At 39.9% G+C, this 14,749-nt stretch overlaps 3 protein-coding genes across 5 annotated transcripts; 2 read left to right on the forward strand and 1 right to left on the reverse strand.

Annotated features, from left to right (window-relative positions):
* Positions 1-1,762: 1,762 nt before the first annotated feature.
* LOC115678794 (cytochrome P450 71AP13-like) lies at positions 1,763-3,731 on the forward strand. The gene is made up of 2 exons (XM_030602231.2): positions 1,763-2,816; positions 2,933-3,731. The coding sequence occupies exons 1-2, from the start codon at positions 1,923-1,925 to the stop codon at positions 3,548-3,550; spliced, it is 1,512 nt and encodes a 503-aa protein (XP_030458091.2). The 5' UTR covers positions 1,763-1,922; the 3' UTR covers positions 3,551-3,731.
* Positions 3,732-4,195: 464 nt separating this feature from the next.
* On the reverse strand, positions 4,196-9,464 carry LOC115678801 (rhodanese-like domain-containing protein 11, chloroplastic). Of its 3 annotated transcripts, none has more exons than XM_056319093.1 (10): positions 9,176-9,456; positions 8,850-8,945; positions 8,183-8,317; positions 7,690-7,786; positions 7,362-7,401; positions 7,208-7,282; positions 6,587-6,674; positions 6,438-6,505; positions 4,803-4,875; positions 4,196-4,670 (listed from the first exon to the last, which is right to left on the reverse strand). In XM_056319093.1, the coding sequence occupies exons 1-10, from the start codon at positions 9,314-9,316 to the stop codon at positions 4,587-4,589; spliced, it is 897 nt and encodes a 298-aa protein (XP_056175068.1). In that variant the 5' UTR covers positions 9,317-9,456; the 3' UTR covers positions 4,196-4,586. The 3 variants fall into 3 exon arrangements, with proteins under 3 accessions (XP_056175068.1, XP_030458103.2, XP_056175069.1); XM_030602243.2 differs by having other exon boundaries at positions 8,183-8,290; positions 9,176-9,449; XM_056319094.1 differs by lacking the exon at positions 4,803-4,875 and having other exon boundaries at positions 9,176-9,464.
* Positions 9,465-11,741: 2,277 nt separating this feature from the next.
* LOC115678795 (cytochrome P450 71A9-like) lies at positions 11,742-13,734 on the forward strand. The gene is made up of 2 exons (XM_030602232.2): positions 11,742-12,784; positions 12,907-13,734. Exons 1-2 carry the CDS (start codon positions 11,894-11,896, stop codon positions 13,516-13,518), a joined length of 1,503 nt encoding a protein of 500 aa, XP_030458092.2. The 5' UTR covers positions 11,742-11,893; the 3' UTR covers positions 13,519-13,734.
* The last annotated feature ends 1,015 nt before the right edge of the window (positions 13,735-14,749 follow it).

Here is a 14,749-nt window from a genome sequence, read left to right on the forward strand (position 1 = left end):
TTCAATTGAGTCTTAAACCTTTCAATTATGTCAATTGAGTCCTAACCCTTTTGGCGACTTGTCAATTTAGTCATTTCGATCAATTTTGCCTGGAAAACGCTGACATGGACATTTATTTTTCCATTTTTCTAAATTTTTATTCTTTATTCTTTTCTTTTCCAACTCTTGACCGACAACGGCCGCAATGTCCTCATGATGGTGAGGGCGTCGCGGCCCTTGCCTATGACCAATGAGGGTCGCAACACCCTTGTCCAGACCAATCGAGGGTTGCCGGCCCTCGCTTGTGGCCGGCGACTTCTGCGCCCTCACTGGCCAAAAGTTGGAAAAAAAAAAGGAAAAAAAAAAGAGAAGAAAAGAAGAAAAAAAGAATAAAAGATAAAAAAAATTCAAAAAAAAGTTTACAAATATGCAATACGTCAGCGTTGATCGTGCCACGTAGGACGGCCAGTGCTGATTAGGCCGCCATGTTAGCGTTTTCGAGCCAAAATTGACCGAAAGGACTAAATTGGCAAATCGTCAAAAGGTTTAGGACTAAATTGGCATAATTGAAGGATTTCGCACTGATTGGCAAATTATCAAAAGGTTTCGGACTAAATTAGCCAAATTGAAAGGTTTAGAACTTGGACAAAAAAAAAGGTTTAGAACTGAATTGGCATAAACACAATATATATATATATATATATGACTATTTTGATAATTTTTCTGCGGCAGTTAGGAATCGTGGTAAAAATATTCTAAGGCGGTGGATGCGCTCTATGAATGGAGATTGGATTGATCGTGGAGGTGGGTGGGGAGTAATCCTCCACCGTGTGGGGAGCTCATATCCCTTTGTAATGCTCCTCCACCACTCCCCCATCACTCGTACAATTATTTTGTTAAACGAAACAAACTATCCATGTCCCACGAAATCTTGAACTTATATACCTTGTCCCTTTGTCATTCCTCTGCCAAATATACACCACATACATACACATCAAATCACAAACTTACACTGGTATCAAAATCACGTTTCCGCAATCCAGCATCGCTATCCGAGACCCAATAATCAACGAATTTCCAGATGCACTTTTCGCATTTTGCATAGATGGGTTAATTGGAACTTCAACCTACTTTCATCATTAGTTGCTGTCAAATTCTCCGTAAAAACTAAAAGCTACTTAAGAATAATCTTTCAGAAATAGGTCATCTGTTGGGTTCCCATCATATGACACATCAAGAAAAGTCTTTTAAGGACCTAATTACTCGGCAGATCTCTATCAAACGCGAACTTTCTCAAGCCTGACAAGTCCTCGACCAATGAGATTTTTCGAAGGCATGGGGCTTCCGACGATAGACCCGACAGTGGGATCACATGTTGATCTAGAAAAAGAGGACCACAAACCAGTTTTCCATGCAACAGTCCAACAGTTGTGAGACCAGTATGACAGACAACAAAGGAATTGGAGAATTTCTTATGTATTGTGTTGATCTACTTGTATATCAAATCATTTCTCCAACACAATAAATGAGTGATTGCTAGGTAGTTTGGCAGCTTGTGTCGCAACAGCATTCGTATTTCTTGCTCTTTTCATCCTTATCCTGGTAGTATTCTATCATAACCCCTCCCAAGATGATTATCCTGAGGCAATGCTAAGGGGATAAGATACAGGAACATACACCAAGGCAATGCTAAGGGTATAAGATAAGGGAACATTCGCCAACTTGCAACTAGGGTTGATGTCTTGAACCATTACAAATGGCATCACGTAAGTACAGAAAGAAAGGGTGACGTCTGCTAACTTGGCTTATATTGACTAAACCGAAAAAAATTTCAGCAAACTGAGATGGTTTCTACAAGTCCAATGTTATAAGAAGACAGATTGTATACAAGATCAAACGAAACCGCAGTTGCAACATCACATACTGCGCAAATTTCTCGTGGAATGGCAATGGCTCTCCTTCAGCATCTGTTTCTGTCAACCTTGGTGATAGCTGCAGTGATTACAGTTCTCTTAAAGAACAAGTCTAGGAAAGGAAAGCACAACCTCCCACCAAGCCCTCCCAAGTTACCGATCCTCGGCAATCTCCATCAGCTAGGCAAATTGCCCCACATATCTCTCCACCACCTTGCGAGAACATACGGCCCGATCATCTTCTTACAGCTTGGTGAAATCCCAACTGTAGTTGTTTCCTCAGCTAGAATGGCGAAGGAGGTAATGAAAACTCACGACCTCGCACTTTCGAGCCGTCCTCAGATCTTCTCCGCCAAGCACTTGTTCTATGACTGCACTGATGTGGTCTTCTCCCCCTACGGTGCTTATTGGAGGCATATAAGAAAAATCTGCATACTTGAACTGCTTAGCGCAAAACGAGTTCAGTCATACAGTCATGTCAGGATAGAAGAAGTTGCTCGTTTAGTTGACCGGATTACAGAGTCTTATCCAGGCACCACAAATCTAACCAAACTGCTTGGTTTATATGCAAATGATGTTCTTTGTCGGATAGCTTTTGGGAGGGATTTTTCGGGAGGAGGGGACTACGACAGGCATGGGTTTCAAAAGATGCTGGAGGAGTATCAGGAGTTGCTCGGAGGATTCAGCATAGGAGATTTCTTTCCTTCCATGGAATTCATCCATAGCCTGACTGGGATGAAGTCCAGACTTCAGCACACTTTTCGGCGCTTTGATAATCTTTTCGACGAGATACTGAGAGATCATCAAAAAGAAAATAAAGCTACGGAGTTGCACAAGTATCTTGTGGATGTTTTACTTGATATACAGAAGAATGGTTATGGTGACATGCCTCTCACCAGGGACAATGTTAAAGCCATCATCCTGGTTTGTGAATCATTCTTCCCTCTGGTTCTGTATTTTATCATATCAATAGATCTGTATAGCCAAGCAGATCCCTTAGCATGAAGAAACCTCTCATATGTAGCATATGGATTTTGCAGGATATGTTTGCAGCAGGAACTGATACAACGTTCATAACCCTTGATTGGGGAATGACAGAGCTTGTCATCAATCGAAAAGCCATGGGAAGAGCACAAGCTGAAGTACGAAGTGTCGTTGGAGAGAGAAAATACGTGCAAGAAACTGACCTACCTCAACTGCAATACTTGAAGGCTGTCATTAAGGAGATATTCCGGCTGCACCCTCCTGCTCCAGTGTTAGTCCCCAGAGAATCCATGGAGGACGTAACTATTGATGGGTACTCCATCCCAGCAAAAACCCGTTTCTTCGTCAATGCTTGGTCAATTGGGCGGGACCCAGAATCCTGGGTCGATCCAGAATCATTTCTACCAGAAAGGTTCCTTGATGAAAATAGCAACATAGACTTCAAAGGGCAGGATTTTCAGCTGATACCCTTCGGTGCAGGTAGAAGGAGCTGCCCGGCTATTGCATTTGGAAATGCCAGTGTTGAGCTTGCTTTAGCTCAACTTCTTCACAGTTTCGATTGGGAGCTTCCTCATGAGACCCAGCCCAAGGATTTGGATATGACCGAAGTTTTTGGCATAACAATGCACAGAATCGCCAACCTCATGGTCATAGCGAAACCCCGCTTCTCCTAGACAACAGTAGAGACAAGCAAAAAAGCTGGCAAAAAATCTTCTCTCCAACCTAGTAATCAATCACCTTTTGCTTGTTATAGAAGCCTGAGAAAGGAGAAGCAGCTGGATGCTATCTGTGTTCTATAGTTAATAATATGTCATGTACTTGGTCTGCAAATACATAATCTCGAGCATTTAAGCCGAGGACAAGCTAGTTTCTGAAATCAGCACATACATACACACACATATAACTCCATTTCAAATATGAAGCTTATAATCGGGCTCTACTATGATATCCAGTCTGAAGATTTACATTTCAGCATCAAAGTGCGACCAGACATGCTTTGGCATCAAAATGCACAGTATAACCAAACTTATTCTTGCTACCAAGATCTTTTCTCCAAAACATGAATGAGCAGATTAGTAGTCAAACCTATATATATCAGGTCTAGCCCCGTCAAGTGGGATGTAAAGAATGCAGAACACACTTGATGTTATTCTCAAACTAACGGGTTTTATGAGCGTATGCCTCACTTAGAACAAATGTTGTCCCAAATAGTATACTGCTCATGCGATTATATGCCAAATAAAAGCTCCCTTCGCTATTCGAGATAGCATTATGTGAGAACTGTGGCAATGGAGAAAGAAAAGGGTAGATAAAGTATATGAGAAAACAAAACATATGGAGGCATTGCCGCATTAATCATTGCAGGCACAGTTGTCCCACACCTACTACATACAAATTGTCCCACAATTGTCCAACTCAGCAAGAGCTCAACAAAATTTCTTTGATGAAATACTGCTTCTCTCACCAAAAGTGCTCGGATAATTTACAATCCAGCTAGTCTATGCCAATCAACTAGCCAAAAACAAAGCCTAAATTGACAGCTACAAGCTACATTACCTTGCATAGATGCGAAGGATTACAAAAGAAAAGGAAGTGGCTTTATTGTCATTCTATCTACTTCCACCATTATGCTGGGAAAACTCAAAGTCTTTATCTCAGGGTCCAAAACTGAGATCTTAAGGTACTTCAACAGTAACTTGGCAAATATTATTAGTGGGTTCTCAGCTCCTGAAGATAATGACCAAGTTGTTGTGCACCGAGGAATAAGGCGTCGGCAACAAGAAAGAGCCCAACCTATACCAGAATGTAGCAACCAGAAATTAGTTCTTTTTGGCCAACACCCAGAAATTAATCTATCAAGCCAATGTGAGACTCATAATAGACCGTGAGGGGACTTTTCACAAATCTATCAAATAGAAGAATCACCAGACGAGCGGAAAATACTAATCGATAAGCCCAACCCTCTTTGGCAGCTGCTCCTCTTTGTTGGTCCGTCCAACTGAGAATGGGGAAGAGCAGAAAAATATATGAATGTCCAGTATAGTAAAAGAAATGTCTGCTACCAAGTTCTTTTGCAGTTTACTTAATGATAATTATACTTCCAAGGATAACTTCACAAGAAAAAGGAAAAAACTAATTTACTTCATCTTGAAGCTTGTCATTTTTTAAAAAGGGAAAAAACCACCAAAAACCCCAAACTATATACACTGTAACATATTTACCCTGAACTTTTTTTTTGTGATATCAAAAATTCCAAAGTATGCCCCTTTTGACACATTTACCCAAAAAAATTTTATTATGACAAAAAACCCAAAACTTGTACCTATTTGACACATTTACCCTCCGTCAATGTTTTGTCGGATATTTTTCAGCCAAAACGTTGTTTTTATTTTACTTAAGCAACGTAGACACCATGTCAAAACCATTCGCTTTCCTGTATCCATATAGGCATATTTTTAACAATGTTCATTGGCGGAATCTTGACAGAGGGTAAATGCACCACACAAATACAAGTTAGGGATTTTTTGTGTCACAGAAAAAACTTTAGGGTATACTTGTCACGGTGGACATAACTTGAGGTTTTTGGTGGTTTTTTCCCTATTAAAAAAGATCTTGATCATCAAATATATCACAAAGTCCATGAAACCCATCCAAAGAAATCATTTGCTAAGTTACAAGTATGGAAAAGTTTAGGATTCTTTGAACATGGGAGTTGGGACCGTATTTCCTGGGTGCTATGTGCACACACCGCATGGTCTCTATCTGAGCAGTATTGTTTGTATGACAGAAAGATAGGCTATATTTAGGCAAGACTGTATAAAAATCCTCACATCTTCTCCATTTTTCAATTTTATCCTAACTTTTTAGGTTATCAAAATATTTTATCACCTTTTGAACTCATATCATATCTATTCCAAGATAAGGTTCCATCACAAAACTATATAATAACCTTTTTTACCTTTTTATGTATTCGCAAGATTCCCACTAAGGCCATTATTTTTTTTAGGAATAACCTAGTATTTTATTGTTTATGTACAAAAATAATTGAGAAATTTATAGTAAATTAGAAATTGTTGATATAAGTTGCATATACATTTGGGAAGGAATCTAATGGAACAATCTTTCTCAGAGACGTTGGGATAAGATCGAAAAACTTTGAAAAAGGTGGGATTTATTTTGTCATTTGGCCTTATATTTATCACCTAAAACTGAACAGGTGGTCCCACCCAGTCAACTGATTTGTGCCCATACAGATCAGGTTAACTCAAGCTGCATGAATGCACAACCTCATGATGTTTTCCACCATCCAACCACATGATCTCTAATTATCCGTATCTGCAAATTTCAAACTCCGGCAGAATGTCCTCAACCAATCTTCTATCATAGCATGGCATATTGTAGGTTCTAGAAAGCATAATAGAATGCACAGACAGAGTCTCTGAATGCATATCTTTCCATACTCCGGTTGTATTATTGTCAAGAAAATTAGAAAATAAAGTAGGAACTACAAAACAGTTATGCGCATCTGAAGAAAAAGGGCTCAAATAATGAGATATTTACCCCAGAAATTCCGAAACACCACCAATTCCAGCAAATTTAAGAGGCTGGGGGCCCTCTCTGGGGAGATCCTGCTCAACAATGGTCGCACCCACCATCACAACTAGCTCATCAACTCTAATCATGGATGACAAATCATAGAAGATGTTTACCTCTTCTTCAGAAGCCTCTAGGCCACCTTGAACCCAGAAAAGATTTCTATAACCAGCATTGTATAGGAGCTCGCAAGCAGCTAACGATCTGGGAAAAAGAAGAGAAAAGCAAAAGAAATGATGATAAGCCATAGTACGATTAATTGTCAATAGACATAAAAGCAAGCCTATATCCAAGAACAAATGTGTGCAAACAAAGATCCTAGCCTGAATATCCTTACAATTGCATTAACGATGCAAACACATTATTTTCTACTAGCCCTTAATTGTTACAATTCCAAGATTGGGAAACCACGACACACTTAGATGCTTGTTATGATCATGCTTCTGATGCTAAAGCAACTGGGAAGCGTCTTATTTAGTTGTCCAGGAATTTCGCTGCTCTGCCAGAAAACAAAATGGTTCCAACTTTGCCACATCACTCAAAAGGTCAGCTTCTCATGAGAAAAGCTAGAAGCTCGTGATGGACAGTTAATCATTCTAGAGCGAAGTGGCATTCATTGTGAATAGTGGAGAATGAAATCACGTAAAATTGGTTTCTCCAACAAAGGCACGTGAGCAAAAAATAAGAAACCAAAGCCACCCAATTAAAATTGGACAATTTTAAGCAAAAATTCTTACCTCAAACCTTTCTGGCATGCAACAATAAGATCAGAATCTTTTGGGAATTTTTCCTCGATACTTGGTAAGAACCGCCTGTTGAAGAGTAAATAATCTATATACTGTTGCATGTAATTAGGGAAAAAGAATGACAGCGTGTATTTTCAGAACGAACTTCTTATAGGACAGTGTAGGTGCACCACTCCACCAACCACCTACAAATACATGGAGAAATTGGTCATAACTGCCAATGGCCCTTCTCTACTAAGTTACATGACATCACAACCTGTAAACACCAATCATGCCTAAAGCATCACAGTCCAGCAACACCAATATCTTTCATTTCTAGCAGATCATATGGTAGAAAGAAGACTAATTTTATCACATTCTAATATCCCAAATAGGATTTCTTCCAATGTACAAGTGCTAGATCATAACTGAAAAGTATGGCTTTGCCAAAACCAGTCACCTCTCTAAGAAGCAAGTAAAGCAAAAGATAGTACCCATCACAAAGTTCGTCGTCTTCCTAGAAAGAGTCCCGGGATCAAATCCACTATTGTCATCAAATATGGGAATCCAAGTTGATCCTTTGACCCAAGCCTTAAGCAGCAGAGAAACAAAATAACAAGAATATTTCAATCTTTGATGAGGAAGAACGATTAATAAGACAACCTCCACATACAAAATAAATAAATAAAACTCTGTTGACAGTAACGAATACCGCCACAAGTCAGGTGGCAAACGACATGCCAAATCCCACAGCAGGAGATAATCATCAGAACAGTAAAATACAATATAATATGGTAGAATCCACAAGATGACAAGGTAGAAGCATTTTATTTGGCCAAACAACATAATGCACATTTGATATTTAGCAAGAGTTGACTGAGGAATAATGCCAATTTACCAGCTTGCATTAAATTCTCCTAAGGCGGAGTTATTCTCAGGGCTCAACAGAGAAATTGGAAGGAAAAAATTGAGCAAACGAGCGCTTGCCTTGTTGCGTTCCACAGAAGGGCGAACATCTAATAGGGTCTTATCTGAGAGTTGTATTGCATATCCAGCTTCCCTTGGGGTCAGACATTTAACCTTTTGTTCCCTAATCTGTAAAGATTCCAGAAAAAGCAGAGCCTGAGGCACATATCCTGAAAGTTACCTACATCAGCTGAGGAAGCGACAGCTGCGTACCGGGTGATGTACAGTGTTTCAGTCAGCATAAGACAAATGTGATATAATAAGAGTGCTGATTTGGCCCTAAAGTACTGATTATGATCGAAAAGGTTTGACATTTGATCCCGAAACGCATGTTAAGGAATGTCTAATTCATAATGCTTGCACAGACATGAATAGCCTAAAAATCAGTTTTTGGTTCAAAACCTAGGGGCTTTAGATTATCTCATTTCATATTTAGAAAATGAAACAGGAAACGGCATTCATATAGCATCAATTAAAAACAACTACAACATGAGGGCCCTAAAAGCAACTAGATATTAAAACAGCCAGTTTGATTCTCAACCTCCCCGTGAATTTTGTCTCCAGATGTAACTGGACTGTACTGAAAGCAAGCTATTCGACGACTTCCGAAATATGAAACAAGCTACAAACTTCAAAGTCCGAAATTGCAGAACTTAGCAATTTTCCAATGGATAGATGTGTGAAGTACCAGAGAGTCCCATCTCTTTCGGGCAGCAGCCAGATCCTTCATTTGCCTCAAGTCATAGTCATCCGTGTCAGCTATCATTCTGATAACACTCCGCTTCTGAGAGCAAAAACACACAACCAGAAAAAAGGCAATAAGAGAGTCGAAACAAGCGAGACGATAGGCCCAAAGTCAAGTTATGCATCCACATTAAAGAAACGAAAGCAAGAACAGGACAATGCTATCAGAAAAGGATAATACTTCGACCCACCAACAAAAATGACAAGAACCAAGAAAAGCAAATCGATCCCATTTTCGTGCAAACGAGAAGGATAAGCAAATTACTGAACTTTATGGCGAATCCCGAAAGTTGAACTCAATCCGAGAGAATGCGTCCTCGTCCACGAGCTCTTCGCAGTTTGCACTCTGCGGGAGGTGGTGGACTGCGAAATCGTGAGAGGGCTGAGAGAGGGAAGCCCCAGAGCTTCCATTGCGGAACACCTTGGATAACGATGCGAAGTATGTAATGTAACGGGACGTTGGAATGCTCTCTTTCGTTTTTCAGTTTTGGGGTACGAAGATTGCTTTCTTCGACTTTCTTTCTTGTTTATTCGAGAGAAGCAAACGACAACATGTTCTTATCCGCATCATTCAGGGACCATGCTGCGTTGGGTCGATAACAGGTTCTGTCAGGTCTGCTCTTGTGCTGTCGTCGGCCCAAATTCGGTTCATTTTGGCAAGCCCGCCAATTATTTGGGCCACTTTCGACATGCTCAGCCATCTTCCTTCCACCACTCAACCATTAGAAGTGCGAAAATATGTTAGGTACCCCCGATTTGAGGACAATCACATTGCAAAAATCTCCAAAAAGTTTGCATTTTCTCGTGAGACACAGTGTCGTTTTCACATATGTGATTGACTTGGTTGACAGTTTTGTGCAACATCTTCTTATGGAAAATATTTTTTTTATGCTGAAGTGAAAAACCTATCTGCATCCAATGCATGGTGGGTGAGGATGGGTTTTGCATGGTGGGGTGAGTGTAATGAGCAGTCAGATATGACGACGTGAGGTCTTCGATGTGGTTTTTCTTCCAACGTTGAGTCTATCTTCATGCGTAGAAGAAAGAAGCCAAAGAAAGCAACAAGCGTGTCTTAATTTCTCTTGACACTCATAAGCTGCGCATGGGTTTCATTTCAGTTTTGGTCGCACGAGAGAGATTTGTTCTTCAGCCACAAATCGTGGGAGAGATTTGTTGTTTGCTGTTGAAGACAAGTGGGGTGGTATACTTTTTCACTAGGTGCAGCGGAGACCACAATTCCCTTCATGCGCAACGGACTTGATATTTACTGAAGAGTGCACACAAGCAATAATGGAGACACCTTGTCCTTGGCACTATAAAGGGCGAAGCAACTCTCCCAATAGAAGACTAGAAGAGGAAAGCCAAAACCAATAAAAGGAATAAAAGAGAAAAATCATTGTGTCCATTCAACCAATTTTGTCAATTCATTCTTAAAAGTCCTAGATCTATTACACTTTTACCAATTAAATCATAAATATGATTGATTCCATCCGATCAATTTTGGCGGGAAATAGCTAATGTGGACGCTGACCGTCCTACGTGGCTCTGTCGGTGCTGACGTGGATAATTTTTAATAATATTTTAATATTTCTTTCTAATTTTTATTAATTTTGATGGATTGAAAAAAGATAAAAGAAGAAAAAATAGGAGGAAAGAAACAAAAAAGAAAAAGTAAAGAAGGAAAAGAGAAGAAAATAAAAGGGGAAATATAAAAATTTAAATAAAAAATTTGAAAAAAATATATTAAAATATTATTAAAAATTCTCCACGTCAGTACTAGCTGTCAATCATGTTCTTAAAATGGCCAACGTCCATGTTAGCGAATTTCGACCAGAATTGGCCTAATGGATTCAATTTGTAAAATATGAAAATGTTTAAAATTTAATTGGCACAATTAAAAAGTTTCGGACTAAATTAACAAAAGTATAATAAATTTATAATTTTTTGGAAATTTTCATCGATTCCCTTCTCGCGCAATGAACTTGATATTTATTAAAGAGGACCCACAAAGCAATGATGGAGACACCTCGTCTTTGGCACCATAAAGGGTGAAGGAACTCTCACAAGAGATGACTGTAAGAGCAAAGCCAAAACCAATAAAAGGAATAAAAGAGTGAAATGATTGTGTTTTTGGAGCGGTCCCTTGGTCCTTTTACTGTCTTATGCTTTGTTCTGCGCATCCGACAAGAACAGACTCTCTTTGTCGTACTGTTAAATATGTGGCTATCGAAATTTTAGGACGAGAAGATGCTTGATTGTACGAGCGATCGTACTCGTATAATTATCTTATTAATTAGTGAATTATTTGTAGTTGGATCGAACCACATAAATTCTTTGTATCCTTTGTTATTTCTCGTTATATTTCTCTTTCGATTTCTCTAGCTTTTTATTCAATTGTTAAGATCCATTCACCTTCTACATCAATATATCACGATAGAGACATTGGTATAATCGATCATTAATGCAATAAAAAAAGGAAATCATACTTAGAACTTCACTTGAGAAATTGGTTCCAATTAAACAATGCGTTTGGTACTTATCTGCTCGCGACCGCCATGGCTCGAAGAAACGGCCCAATATTATACTAATTCTTCATGTGTGTCGACCTTTATTTTCGGCCGATACTATCCAGTCAACATATGCTTATCTATTAGCCGGCGGCCATGTTGAAACCCCAATTTCACCTTCTCCTATGTCGTAGGCCAGCTAGTGTTAGACGCCCATGTGTGAGGTGTTAGGTGAAAAAAGTCCAAGGTTGGGATGTCCCGACTCGCGCAAAATTCATTGACTTGAATTTTTTAACAAAGATGAGTTCAACCTCGATCTAACAAAAGAGTCTTCGTCTTTATTACGGTGATTAGAATGTTGACACATCCGAATCTTCCAGTTCTTGCCTGTGAATCTCCCCACTTCCATCTCCTTTAGACTTGTCAATCACCAGACCTTTAATGAAACCTCTTCAGACGTTTTTTCCAAGGATATCACGCCATGAGTGTTCAGCTTGTTGTGGCCCTCGTATGCGCTCTTATGATACCTCTGTTACTAGTCTTTTTGATTGACACAAAGAAGAAGACGCCAGCATCTAGGAATCTCCCTCCCGGTCCTAGGAAGTTGCCGATAGTCGGAAATTTGCACCAACTCGGCTCCTTGCCTCACCGATCGCTCACGCGCCTCTCGAAACAGTATGGCCAGATCATGTTTCTACAGCTCGGCTCTGTTCCCACATTAGTCATCTCATCCGAAGATGTCGCGAGGGAAGTATTCAAGGCCCACGACCGCGCTTTCTCTGGCAGACCCGTCTTTTATGCGGTGAAGAAGTTATCGTATAATTGTTCTGATGTAAGTTTTGGCGCCTATGGCGAATCCTGGAGAGAGCTCAGGAAATTAGTGATACTAGAACTCCTGAGTAGCAAGAGAGTCCGGTTGTTTGAGTCTGTGAGGGAGGAAGAGGTTAAGCTCATGCTTGACACAATCACTTCTTCTCCAGGTCCTGTCAATATTGGTGAATTGGCACTTTTATTGGCTAACAATGTCGTGTGCCGAGTGACTTTTGGTAAGAAATGGCAGGCTGAAGGTGGTGGTGGAAAGAGCAAATTCCACGAGACGGTCCGCGAGATACAGAGCATCTTAGGGGGCTTTTGTGTTGCGGATCTGTTTCCGCAGATAGCTTGGTTTAACAGGCTCAATGGCTTCAAGGCGAAGGTCGAAAAGAATTTCAGGGAGTTAGACAAGTTGTACGATGAAGTGATCGAGGAGCACCGAGACCCTAAAAGGCCTAAACCCGATCATGAAGATCTTGTTGATGTGTTGCTTCGGTTACAAAGCGATCCAAATCAAGTAATTGCCCTCACAGGTGAACAGATAAAAGGCGTATTAACTGTATGTTCCTCTTTGCCCTATATGTCCAGCATATGTTTCCTTCTGTTTACTTCCTTGTCTCTGTTACTAACTAGATCAAAAAAGAAAAAGATTGGGACTAATCGCCTGGGATTTTGTTTCAGGACATGTTCAATGCAGGTACAGATACCTCGTCAGCCACTCTAGTCTGGACAATGACTGAACTCATACGCAATCCATCTATGATGAGAAAAGCACAAGAAGAGGTTCGAGAAGCAGCAAAGGGAAAGTTACAGGTTGAAGAGAGTGACCTTCTACGACTCACCTACCTAAGATCAGTCATCAAAGAGGCACTAAGACTCCATCCACCGCTCCCTCTTCTAGTTCCAAGAGCGACAATCGAGGATTGCAAGATAAGGGGATACGAAATTCCTAAAGGAACGACTGTATTCATCAACGTGACAGCGATATCCACAGACCCAAAATGTTGGGAAAACCCAGAAGAGTTTAGGCCTGAGAGGTTCTTGAACAGCTCCATCGATTTTAAGGGACAGAACTATGAGCTTCTGCCATTTGGTTCTGGCAGGCGGGGATGCCCCGGAATACATTTCGGTGTCGTGATAGTTGAACTTGCAATGGCAAATCTCCTTCATCGGTTCAATTGGAAACTGCCTGAAGGGATGAGTGTCGAAGATATTGACATGGAAGAAGATTATGGCCTCACGACTCACAAGAGGAGTCCTCTTTGCCTGATAGCAACCCCCATAAATGGTTGACATAACGTTCCCATACTACCAATAAGAAAGTTCGCTTGATTCACTCCGTAAAAACACGGACTTTCTTCTGTCTTCGCATGTTTATTGTGTTGTATGGCTACTACAAGTTTTCTGGTTTGACTTTGTGGCAATTGCCGTTACTGGATCTTGTAACCTGAATTATTCAAAAACTTTTGAGAAACAAATTAAAGATCTTAGTGACAGATTGATGCTTTCTTTGTTTGGGTGATATTTTCATTTTTCTTAGTGAACTTCTTTGTATCATTTCGGTTTCATGGACTTCCACCAAGGCAAAGAGGCAATAAAAAGTTGCAGCACAAGTTTTCTGTCATGTGGCTGTTATGAGCTCCAGTTTCAGCTAGGAATCAAAACTAGAAAGCTAGTGTTTGTATAGCTTGATAACCCATGTCTTTACTAGATATTTATCGTACAGACAACTAAAAGACATCATTTGATGAAGATGCTCATCTTTTGAAGCAATCCTAGGAAATTAATCGATCTAGCTCCACAAGAACATTAAAGAACCACAATGAATTTCCAGATGCTCAAAACACCTTTTAAAATGGTCAAGGGCGGCTATGCTAAGCAACTTGTCTTCTCAAGTCAGGGAAAGGAAAGGGACAATAAAGAACTATTTTCGCCACCAATTATTTGGTCTTTACTTCGGAGAGATTAATAAAGATCGGTGACAGCGACATGGTTAGGTTATATATTTGTGTGAACCAATAGATCTTCCGCAGCTCAGCACCGTTGATGATTAAACTAACCCTAAATAAAGCTCATTTCAAACCGCGAATCTTTGAAGACAGATATGCTTCCAAATTTGCCTAGTATCAGCTATTCTTGGACATATTATATGGATAACGACTGAAGAAATGTTTCACTTTGGTAGAATTTGTCATGTGCAAAAGATATGCCTGGATGGATATCTATCTTTTGCCTTCACTGCTTTTATCTTACTATATCTGTGATTGTGGATGTAGCTTTCCTTGTAAATTGAACGTCATTGTCTTCTTTCTAATAGGTAGGAATATGCTGAAAATGTGTATTAATTATGTTGATCATTTGTTCGACAAAGAGGTCGCTTTTAGTTTTTTTTTAGTCGGAATCGCTTTTACTTTGACAAGAGAGGAATAGAATATTTTACCCTCTTTGCGGCAAGTATAAGATATGCGGGAATCAAGTTACAAGTACATAATATATCCAGATGACAATATTCCACATTACACAA

This window comes from Syzygium oleosum, unplaced genomic scaffold (assembly GCF_021117445.2).
Source record: "Syzygium oleosum isolate NSW1041296 unplaced genomic scaffold, Sole_v2.1 Sole_v2.17, whole genome shotgun sequence".
NCBI classification, from domain to species: domain Eukaryota; kingdom Viridiplantae; phylum Streptophyta; class Magnoliopsida; order Myrtales; family Myrtaceae; genus Syzygium; species Syzygium oleosum.